This window comes from Uloborus diversus, chromosome 1 (assembly GCF_026930045.1).
Source record: "Uloborus diversus isolate 005 chromosome 1, Udiv.v.3.1, whole genome shotgun sequence".
In the NCBI taxonomy this organism is placed as follows: Eukaryota; Metazoa; Arthropoda; class Arachnida; order Araneae; family Uloboridae; genus Uloborus; species Uloborus diversus.
This window is the reverse complement of record NC_072731.1, coordinates 84038828-84051205: the sequence shown is the minus strand read 5'-3', so window position 1 is coordinate 84051205 and position 12378 is coordinate 84038828. Positions and strand designations below refer to the sequence as shown.

General features: G+C 34.3%; 1 protein-coding gene across 1 annotated transcript in view; it reads left to right on the top strand.

The window, feature by feature from the left end:
- LOC129234690 (integrator complex subunit 14-like) overlaps window positions 1-12378 on the top strand; it is a 73710-nt gene that overhangs the window by 27382 nt on the left and 33950 nt on the right. The window contains exons 4-5 of the mRNA XM_054868736.1: window positions 7047-7185; window positions 9058-9137. Of these exons, the coding sequence (XP_054724711.1) occupies window positions 7047-7185; window positions 9058-9137 (219 nt within the window). The remainder of the gene's footprint in view (window positions 1-7046; window positions 7186-9057; window positions 9138-12378) is intronic.

Genomic DNA, 12378 nt, shown 5'->3' with positions numbered 1-12378 from the left:
TGGTAGGCAGAGAGCATTCAGGCACTTGTTAACAACTACGCAGGCTCTCGGTCTACTACAAGTCTGATCACAGAAGAGATTTCCACAAAGCATACTGGCAATGATGTAGATTAAGCTGCGCAACAATGATACCAGGCACCACCATCGTAGAGAGCGGGGGACCCGCTAAGGAACAGCTTCTTTGTTTGAATGAGTATCCTGTAAGAGGGTCTCATCTGTTAGCGTGACGTCGGAATCTGCGTCTAAAATGTCAAGATTTTCCAAAAAGTTTAAAATCGAACTTGTAGTGGACTTAGGAGAGTTAGAAACATTCTCTTTGCTCTCAATACTTACATCACATCACACCCGAGGGTCCTCTGTTCCTATCACAGTAGTGACTTGCCCAGATTCTCAATACTTACAGTAGGAGTGGATTCAGATGGTGTTCCAACCACCGAAGTTTCCACCCCTTCCATCGCTGCAGGATCTGGAGCATTGCCCCCAGCAAGAGTTTCAACAGCCTCCACATTATCCTTGCGCTCCAATGATACATCGGAGTCCTTGGATGAGGCAGTTTCTACACCAAGAGAATTTTGTGTGTTGGGATTGTGCAGATCTTACACAGACCCTTGCGTTTGAGGACTTTGTCTTGCTCCAAGGTGTAGATGTCCCTTGACTTGAAGGCAATCTTCACCTGTTTTACAAGATCTTTAAAGGGCAGCACTGCGAGTTCAGAGTCACCCGCAGTGTGACTGTACCCATTCTGCAGCAAAGTCATTGGTGCACTGGATAACACCATTTGAAAGACTGACAGCTGCAAATTGAGGTACATTGTTGTTGGGGGGATGTCATCAATGATAGCATTGATGTCCGTTTGGATACCTTTGGCATCATCCAGGGAAAGTTGTTCTCCCAGGTAACCTTTTTTGGTGATGGCCAACTTAATGGCAGATGCAGCCTGACTGTAGGAGACTCTAGGTCTCTTAACTCGGGCTACATTGGATGGTAGAAGGGGTGGAACACTCCAATAGGACCTTTTTTGTAGATGGGGTGCCTTGCTGTCCCTGCTCCTGGCTCCGTTGGAACTTGATAGCACATTGGGGGTTCCTATGTTGCCGACTGGTCAGTTTTTTAGAGGTACCAGATGGACCAGGTACTTCAGGATTCATGGTTGTTGTAGGAGGTTCCTGAAAAACAGTTTTGTTAGTGTTGTCTGCTGACCCTTTTTCAGGAGCAGAGACAGTTTCAATGAGGGTTGACTGCGTCCGGATATCCCGGGATAAGTCAACTTTTTTTGGGTTATATTTTTTTTTGTTTTGACCCTCTCTATAGGCGGAAAGCAAAATTCAACGGGGTTTGCCAGGTCACGAGGGACTGTTTGTGACAACCTTTAACCCCCGTTGCCATATGATAAGCCATATTCTCATCGGCACGGTTCCACACCTTGGATTTGGTTGCCTTTCCTGGTTGGTCGAGAACCTTTTGGCTCTACTGACCAGCACCAGTTATGCCATGGAGCTTTTGGCTTACCCTTCTCTTTTCTCATCCGGACTTGGGACCAACAATGGCAGAGTTATTTGCATTGCGTTCATTATGTGTAATCATCAGCAAAACTTATTACCTTATGCCAAATGTCGAGAAGCCATTGGAGGTTACTGGTAAAGTGTTGAATGTTGATGTCAGCAAACGAGCTCCCTAATGCTGGAGGCACATGATGATTGAGACCAACCTTAAAGAGTATTCCCCAGGGATCAAAGTCGTCCTATATTTCCTATAAATCCTATATTTTTCAAAAAAGGTCAAAAACCATCCTATATTTCCTATAAATCCTATATTTCCAATAAAAATCCTATTTTTTTGGTACCCCAGAGGAATTTTACACCTTATGCATAACGAGTTATGTCACTTTTCATTGAAAGTTATGCCCTGCGTCATCAAAAAAGAAGCTCTTAAAGAGAAAACTGGTGAAAATTTACTTGAGTTAGATCTAATAAAAGATTTGAAATTTCATGTTGATAAAATGTTGCCCTGATTGCCCCAAATGTACACGAAAACATTTTTTCAAGTTAAAAAATATTGAAGTGTCCTGCACCAAGGTCGCCCATATGGGAGGGGGGGGGGGGGCAAGAGGGGTCTCAAGCCTCCCCGCCTTTGAAATTAGAGCTTCCTTGCTTTTAGTACTTTTTTTCTTTGCAAAAATGTAAAAAACATTTCTTCTCCAGCAATTAATGAATAATTTATTAAAAATGTCAAACTTTAAATAACTCTAAATCTGTACTGAAATTGATTTCTATGGAGAAAATATCTGAGCCCCCCCCCCACTTAAAATTTTGCATATGGGCGCCCTTGTCCTGCACTTAGCCTAAAACTTATAACTTTCTTCAAGAAACTTTTTTTTCTATATATTTTTTAAAAAACATAAAGTAAGATTTTAGAAATTGTAAAGCTGAAAAATATAAATAATAAAGTAGGTAATTAGCATTATAAGTAGGAGTTTTTTGCTCTCATGCAATATTTAATTCTCTCACATAGTACACTAAAATATGTTTTTTTTTTCATGTTTCAGTTAAATTTTTCATTTTAAATACATTATTTTTTTTTATTATTCATTTGCAAATGTTGATTTAAACAAGTGTTCGCTAATAATTTTTGTAATTGATTTTTTATATAAATTTATAACTTTTTTAAAAAGATGGAAAAATTGAATTTTTTGAAAAAAAGGGCTTTTGCTGTATACTTTAATATTTTAAAATTTGGATAAATTTTTTGTTACACATAGGGCTGTAGGGGCAACATTTTACCAGCATAAAATTTCGAATTTCAAAAAAAAAAAAAAAAATTCTGGATTCAGCTTAGTACATAAGTGATGGTTCACAATTTCAGACGCAAGTCGGCACGGGTTGGCGTTGTTGAAATTATGTGATTTTTTTTTAGTTTTGACATAAAAGGAAAAATATGAGGATGTGCCACTTAACAAAACAATTTTCCTTTTTTTTTTTTTTGATACACCCTAATGTACATCAATGACGAAGGTCTTCCTAAGAATATAGCAGATAACCTCGTCAATAAGTATTGGAATGACATCTTTAACCTGAAGGATGAAAATCTGCACTACCCTTATTTGACCAAATTTGTTAAGGCTGTCCTGACTTTCTCTTATGGCCAAACTTCCAAGGAGAGAGGCTTAAACAAAGAATTTTGACTAGTCACTAGTAGTGACAAACCAAACATGAATTTAGACGCAATTGTTGCTCTCCGAGTGATAAGACGTAAAACTCCCTGTGGAAAATATTAATGTGAATTTAAAAAATGATCCAGCAGTGCAAAGCAGCACACTTGAAATATAAGGAACAGAAAGAAAAAAAACTGAAAGAAATAAGAAGGAAAATTATAAAACCTAAATTGAGTGATGTAACAAAAAAAAATCTTCTTGAGATAAACTGAGAGGTTTATCTCAAGGTTGAGATAGAACTAGAGGGTTGTAACGAAAGCATTAATTCAGCTCAGGCAATGATAGATGAGGGGAATTGGAAATTAAAAATTAAGACTTGACATTGGGGCGGGGCAAGCTGTAACAGACACTGGTAATAAAAAATTTAAAAGCTTCTCAGAGTCAGCAGTTCTATATAATTTGTTGCTAAACTATTTTGATTTTTAATTGAAATAAATTGTTATTTCCCATAATATTATCATCGTTTTTACTTATTTATTTTTTGCGTATGAGAAATTTAAATTTTTATAGTACAGGAAAGAATCAATAAGGTATGTCTAACAATTTTTGTATACATTTTTTCATCAATGGCACTGAAAGGTAACTTCTTTATGATGTGTATGCAAAATTTAATCTTTTTTTGGTGTCCTATAAATCCTATATTTTTTCAAAATGTGTCCTATATTTTTTTCAAAAAATGTCCTATATGTTGTCAGTTGGTCACTTTGATCCCTGTATTTCCAGACTGTCCATATATGATCTATGAAAAGAAAATCACTCAAGATGTAAATTGATCTGCTTGTTGCAAATCCACAGTCTCATTTCAACCTGTATGAAACGCTTTAACACCTTGTGCAACTGTCCTGTATTGTATAATGTATTTTCACCACAGACCTCCAGTATTCCTCGTTACCATTCTGTTACATTTTTGCTTCAGGCAACCTTGACTTAAGCCACAACTGCTGATCACCTTTAGTAGCCAGTAGGAGCTCTCAAATTGCACCTTGGAATAGGTTTGTTCTCATAGAATTCTCTTAACTGCCATAGGTTGCGCTAAGCGTTTCCATGCACGGCGTTTTCGCCGCTGTTGGTTTTATTTCCAATGTTGCCAGATGCATGATTGTACCACTCTATACATTTTACGAAGCTGAAAAATGGAGGAATCGCTAATTTGTTTTTGATTATTTAATACATAATTTTAAATAATGTTTAATAATGTCTCGATGATAGATAAAAAAAAAATCAATCATTAAAAGTTGAATAGTTTTTCCATGAAACAATTATGGCATGGTGATTTGAGTTATTTTTTATTTGTGATGGAAGTTATAGTTATTTTTTAAAACTATTATAATTAATTTATTTCTTCATCCATCCCAATGTTAGATGTATGTATCTGGCTATACTAGTTATTTGCATAACAGTGGCGTTTTCCCGTCTTTTCCTTTACAGAGGGTTCACCTCCATGTCCATTACTCTATCACGTGTAGTTGCTTGTTACAGTTTCTTTCCAACTATTATAAATGATCGCATCCATATAAAAAGGAATGATAGACTAGATCATGGTTCCCCAACCGGTGGCTCGCGAACCCCAGGGGGTTCGAGAAGTATTAAGGGGGTTCTAGAAAATAATATTGTAATGGCCAAATTTTAATTCAAGAGTTTTTTATTCATTTGTCTCTTGCAAGGTACAGGTTTTCACCATTCTCATTCAGTGCCGAAGAAGTTCAACTTTTGGTTACAATGTAGATAAAAATGAGAGAATATAAATGCAATATTTAGAGTTAATTAAAGTTGTTTCAACTACTTTTCAAAAATAAAATTAAAACTAACTATGCATTTTATTATGCACTTTTAGCATAAGGTCAAGAGAATTCTTTAGCGCACCAACTTCAAATTGCAAAATGATCATCTCAAATTACAATCACATGATTAATGTGTGCAGTTTATTCCCACCAAACAATTAAACTGGTAGTCCTTTGCAAGAGGGTGTAAACTTAAAAACTTTTAATTTTATTGCAAGAAAACAGATCATATTGATAAACTGATATTTTTCTTAAAGGTTTTTTTTTTTTTTTTTTTATTATTCTTTCATTGACCTCTGATTCAGTGTTATAAATAAAGGTGCTGTTGTGTCAGAAAAATACTTTTTTAATTTATATCCCATTTTGGTCAAATGTTTCATTGCTAAAAAGGATTTCAACACACACACACAGAAATCCTGAAGTCAGACTGAATCTGTCAGGTATTTGAGTCAAACTTAGCGCTCCTTCATTCGACAACTATAATGTTAAGACTTTTTTCTAAGTTGACTGAAGCTTAACAAAGAATAATCATAAGGTTTCTCCTTTATTGAATTTATTTTCTAGCTATCATTTTAGTTAGTAGAAAAGTTTCTGTATTTCTTTTGTGAATTTCTTTGTTTTTCATCTCTCTCTCTCTCTCTTTTTTTTGCTTGTTACTTATTACCTACCTACTGCACAAGGGGTTCGCCAACTTCTTTCGCATTTTACAAGGGGTTCGCAAGGGAAAAAAGGTTGGGAACCGCAACCGCGCTGGACTAGATGTACATCAAGGGCACCATGTTTTGATCTCTTCTACAGCGTTTACGATAGGGTGTTATATCTGATGAATTTTTGTTTTTAGTTAGTTAATTATTGTCCATGCCTAGATAGATTTAACTGAAATACAAATACAAATGTGACGACCAGCAACAGGCTCTGGGCCTAGCTAGGCTGGTCCTAGTCAATTAATTAGTCCCCAATGAAGATCAATGGCCCTCTTAAAGCTATCCACTCCCTTGCTCATTACTGCCTCTTCCTGAGTGAATTTAAATATAACTTGCTATTTGCCTGGTTATTTCGCTGTAAACCCATAATATTTTGGACTCCTTGGATTTTCTCTTGCTAAATCCTTACACACCCTGGATAAGAGACCACTGTTAGGGCTTCAGATTCAAAACCAAGCAAGCTGTTCCAGTATCCCAAGTATGGGGAGATTGCAGGAAATTGCCTTTTTTAAAGCCAAATTTGAGATTTTTTTTTTTGTAATTGTCTAGCTTGAAAAAAAATTGAGGCTTTTTAGCTTTGTTTTGGGCTTTTTTTGTAATTTTAAACACCCTTTTGATAAAAGCTGAAGTTTTTTAGACCAGTATTTGCTTTGAGTTTTTTATACCTTTATTTATTTATTTTTATTTTTTATTTTTTTTAATTTTTAAATGTGCTTCAGCTTTGTGATAACGAATGTTTTTTAATTTTATTTTTTATTTTTAGATTTTTTAAAATAGCATAATAATAAATAGCATAAGAAAAGTTTTATTTTGCCATTTATTTTAAGCATAAGAAAAGTTAAGAAATAGTGTATTTCTGAATTGGGACTGAACAATTTACATAAATTTTTAAAACTTATGAAAGCATCATACAATTTAGTGGTGATGTAAAAACATAATTGAACAAACGAACTGTAAAATGGATTTTCAAAAAAAAAAAAAAAAAAAAAAACTGCAAAGAATTAAATGATTAGCAATGCAGAGTGCTAGAAACATTCCATCAATCTCCATTTTGCTTGAGTTAACTCTTAAAATTCTTTTAAGCAAAATTCCATAACTATGCAAAAAATGAACATTTCTTTTATATCTTTCTGAAATAAATAATTCAATTGCAGCATGGCATTGTTCTGCAGTTCAGTGATATCCACCTCTAATTGCATACAAATGTAGGAGGAAGTAGGCAACTAAAGTCCAGAGAAGAGGGGATCGATTACCTTTGATTTTGTATTTTTAGATCATTGGGTTAATTGTTTTATAGATATTATTTGAAATCTCATATAACTTTATAATTGGGAAAGTATGTTCTTGTAGAAGATTCCAAACCAATTGTTATGGATGTAGACAATGCTGAAGATGAAACTGTAAATGAAGAAGGAAAGCAGCCGTCATTTTGTGTGTTGCTACATGGAAGTTTGAAAGTTGAAAGTATGGTCGCTATTTGTCAACTTGGGTAAGAGAACAGATAAATATTTACATGTTTCTCCTACACCCAAATAGATATATAATGTGCAAAAAAATATTGAGTTTTCATTCTGCATTGATTTTTTTATTTCAAGTTGAGTAATGTATTCTTTTACTGCTCTGCTGCAACATTAAGGTATACCTCAACTAGTATGTTGTGGCCATCATGAAACTTTCTTCTATATCTCTATTATGAATTCTTAGATCTAACGTACAATGACTAATTTGATCTCTGACTACAAAATTCAGCTGTTTACAAAAGCTGGAAGATTTGATAATTAGGAAATTAGTGATCTTAATTCATTGGGATCCTTGTAGCCCTCAAAACGTATGTCTGCAATTTTTTTGTAAATTCGTACATTTTATAGGTCATTTAATTATCGTTTATGTACATAATGCTACACTTATCTAAAAGACAATGTATCTAAGTACCCAAACCACAATTCCCTTAAATTATTTATTATGCTGGCAAAAAACTGAATTTTAATTGAAGTAATATTTGAGTTATTCATATAAACTAGGGGCTACTGCCCCCTGCTTGCTACTGCTCGCCAACCCCCGTTACTGCTTCTCAGTTCCATGCGGATCCCTTTGGGATTCGAGCTCGCTGCACTCACCCACCGGAAACTACAGTATTGTAGTTTAGTAATGATTATTCGGTTTGTATAATCAGCAAGGTATAAAAACTAAAATGTAAACTATAAAATTTACACATTAAGCAAATGTAGGTAACTTTTAACCTTTTTCTGAGAGCAGTGTGCTCCGAAAACTTCAGTTTTGAAAACACTTTCAATTCCAGGCATACATTCTAATACTTTAATATTTATAATTAGATTTACTAAGTGTGTACAATCAGCATGGTATAAAAATTAAAATCTAAACTGCAAAATTTTCGCGTTGAGCAAATGTAGGCAATTTTACCCTTTTTTCTGAGAGTAGCATACTTTGAAAACTTAAATAGCATGAGTTTTACACAACTCAACCACTGAACACTTCCTTCTTAAACACAATTGAATACTTCAGCTTTTGGAACTACCACAGAAACCGACTGAAAAGAACATGCCCTTGAAAATCCCACATATAGTTGTCCATGGCTAAAAACTGGTTCATTCAAAACTAAACATATCTTTTCACAAGTTTGGCCCTGTGATTTATTTATCGTCATACTAAATGCTGGAGAACTTGATGAAAATCACCCCTTAAGAGAATTACTTTGCCCCCAAAAGGTTTCTTAGACTTAGTTAGATCCCTTTCTGACGTACATACTTAGCTGCCGCACTGATATTCATAGTGAAACACAAAATAAAATTATATGTAGAAACTTAAAAATCAAAGGTAACAAAATAAATCATTATATGTATGATCGTAACAAAATTGTATGCATAAACATAACAAAACAAATCAAAGGAGAAAAAATAGCGAGAAACAAATGTGGCTGCCCACATGCATGCATGGCGGTGATGTAAACATTCTGTCCATTGCCAACGGTAGAAAAGAAATACATCCTCTTTTTGGTAGTTACGTTAGAGTATTATATATAGAGATGTGGTTGTACTGTATATTGTTTTTTAAAGATTTTCCGTAGTAATACTTGCATTTAATTCTAAGAGTAAGATGAAGTTCGATATTTTAAGATAACTTCAATTTGCTTCAACTTGTTAGTATTGAATTAACTTTAAAAAAAATTTACTCTGTGGTATTAAAAGCTGGAGTTTCAAATACTCATTGTGTTTCTTCCTTTCGGAAAGTAAATATTTTTTAAAAAACTTAGTCATTATTGCTTGTGTATTTAAAAAAAAAAGCATACCTAATAGCAGTAATAATTAAAAAAAGTCCCTCATTATAGCGTATTTTTTTTCAGCGGTGATTGGTATGGTATGTTGTATTCATGGGCTGATAGCAAAAAGAAATCAAATTTAATGCTGTCTGCGTTTGAACCAGGTTTGTATGTTGCATGCTTTCTTTCAGATATATACAGTAGAGTTGAGGTTATCCACCATAAACAGGCCAACAGAAAGGTGGATAGTGGTATTTTGCAGACAGTAGGAAGGGTTATATTAATGAAGAAATAAAAAGTATTAAAATAAACTTATGAAACAATTAATATATTGGTTCATTTTTCATGATCAATTTAATGCTATTTGGAGAATTCTCTCGGTCCAGAAACATATTAGTAAGAGATCATGTACACTCACTGACACTCGCAAGCTATCGGCAGACACATACACTCATTAATGCCTGCAAGCTATTGGCTGAACATACATTCAGTGATGCCTGAAAGCTATTGGCAAACTATTTTTCAACAATATTTGTTGCATTAGTTAAATAACAAATGTTAATCAGGGAGATCAGGGAAAAGTCAGGGAACTTTATTAATCAGGGAAAAGGCAGGGAAATATCAGGGAATTTTGAAAAAATATCAAAAAAATCAGGGAAAATTGATTTTATGAAGAAAAAAAAATTTTTTTTTCTTTACAAAATTAAGTACTCTTAATTCCCCACGCATTTTCGGTCAAAAAAAATATTTGTGCATCTTTTTTCCTCAACGTCAAAGTATAGACTCTTACTTATCAACCATAGGATTTGCTTCCTAAGATTGATTATGTGTCTGTTAGGTTGTTTATTTTACCTAGCTTGAAATTTCCTTTAATGCTTTCAATGCCTGCTACGTAAAATAAACAACCATACAGGCAAAGTCGAAGCCTTCGAAGGCTTAGCTCCTTTGCCTTTATTCCATTGTCTCAAAGTAATTAGCGTACTGTAATCACAATTTCAAGAAGAAATCTTTGGTTTTTGAATTAATACTATAAAATCTTAAAAGTTATTACTTCATTCCGTTTTTAATTTAATTGTGTTCTAATTCTAAGCAATATAATATTACAAATTTACAAAAAAAAAAAGAAAAAAAAAACAGGTTCATCAAGGTGAGGGAATCCATCAAACATTTATTTTTTTATCTTACATTGAAAAAAAGAAGTCAAAGAGGTCTCAACCCTTATGAGGAGGGTTCAGCTTGGGTAAGGAGGCAACTTGGTAGGTTACATCAGAATACTTTCCTGTGTGACTTTCCACACAATGGCCACCCTAGCTCCACGTTCCACTCTGTAATCTGCCTGCATCAGGATAATTCCATTTCAAGGGGGCCTTTCTAGTTCTTATTCAACCTTCTTATCTCTTGTATATGCTAGCCTTTACCATATTTTTCTTGGTAGGACACTTCCTTTTTTTTTCAAATCTTGGGATTTTTATCTCACTCTCCACATGGCTGCCTCGTTTTTCTCTACTTTTTTCAGCCTCCCCTTCACCTTCTCTTTTTCCTCCTTACTTCTGTTGCCAAAAAACCAAAAAAAAAAAAAACCTTTTCAAAAATATCACCCCCAGACCAACAAGTGCAGAGTTGAGTTGAAGAGAGTGGATGGGGAAAGATGTGCTAGAATTTGATATCAGTAAATCCCACAAGTTGTATAGCAAAATATAATTTTAAGAACAATTTCTTACAGCACAAAATTATTAAAGACTTAAAAGAGGTCAAATAATACTCTAATTTCTAAATTTTCAAATGATTCACTGTTATAGCTAACTGTAACTGTCAAATCAGTTTACCTATAGTATCTACCTGAGACATACCAACATATCTTCCCCCACCGAAGGAAAAAAAAATAACAATTTTTTTTAAAACAGATGTGCCAGTCTTTCATTTTGCAAAAATTTTAAAAGCCAGTAAAGAAAATTAGTACTAAATTCGACACAGAATCTTTTCCCTATTGAATACACAATCCCAAAAAAAAACAACAAAAAACAGATAACCAAATTTAACCGCGGAAGTATCAAACACAATGTAAGCACATACCCAGGATTCCAAGCAAGCTAAACACCAACCCAACATGGAACACCAAGCATGTATTCACACTGTGGTTAACACCACAAAGTGTAAATCGGGGCCCCATGATAAACACCGTCGCGGAACTTAATTAAACACATTACGTCAAAATGGAATACGTTTGCGAGAAAATTTAACCTGCTACGAAAAAATGAAAAACACAAGAAGGGTGGCACAAATGTGGCATTGATTTGAAATAGTATAACCAGTGGCAAAAGTGACCAACAAACATTTTAAATATTAAGTAATAACCTCATATGACAATTATGTACAGCATGGTCGCATATTTCTGTTTTGTGAACACAACAATTAGTAAGATGCACTTCTTTTACTCTGAGTTTTGTTGAAGTACACAAAAATATCTTCAGCCAGAACCAATTTCCAAAACTACCAAACAAGCAAATATACATACAAATATACAATATCATAAGGATAAACACTACAGGTTTATATAGTAAGTAAGATGAATAATACATATAGATTACCAAATAGAATACAACATAATTCTTGAATAAACAGAAAAACTTTACAATTAAGACAGTTCAAGAGTGTGCAACGAATCCTTGATTGTTTCGCTGCCTCAAATTGTATCGCATGTTACGTACTTGTGGCATGTCATTGTCAGAAGAGGTAGATACCTCTACATTTGCTCCTACATTTAAGTCATCGTCTGTTTGACTTTTACCAGTTTGATAGTTCATAAACAGTCTGCGATGAAAGTAGAGCAATATTATCATTTGACCAAATTGGGTGAAAAAGATCTACAGAAGGTTCAGCTTGTACAATATGCTTGGACACTATAGTTGATTTGTCAAACTCGACAGGACTCTTCCTTTCAAACAGATTTTGATTAGCATCTACATCTAAAGGTGCTGTCGTGTCATAACTGTTACGACTTGCATATGGAATGAGTCGATTCATGTGAACTGTTTGGACTTTCTTTAAATTGTCAAGTAGGGCAATTTCAAATAAAACGGGAGACTTTTGAGAAAGTACCCGATAAGGACCTACATTTTGTTTTACCAATTTCTTCGAAAGACCCACCGGAATTACCTCAGAGTGAAGATACACTAAATTGCCTACTGCTATATTCTTAAAGGAACCCTTTGCATTTGATATCTCCTCCTGCTTTTTGGCAGCATTTTCCAAATTTTCTTTAATATTACCATACACAGAATACAATCTATTACTTAGAACCTGCGAGTACGTCTGAACGTCAGAATAAGACCTAATCGGTGAATTTAACAACAGATCCGATGGTGTTCTCAAATCCCGACCAAAGGTTACAAATGCCGGACTATC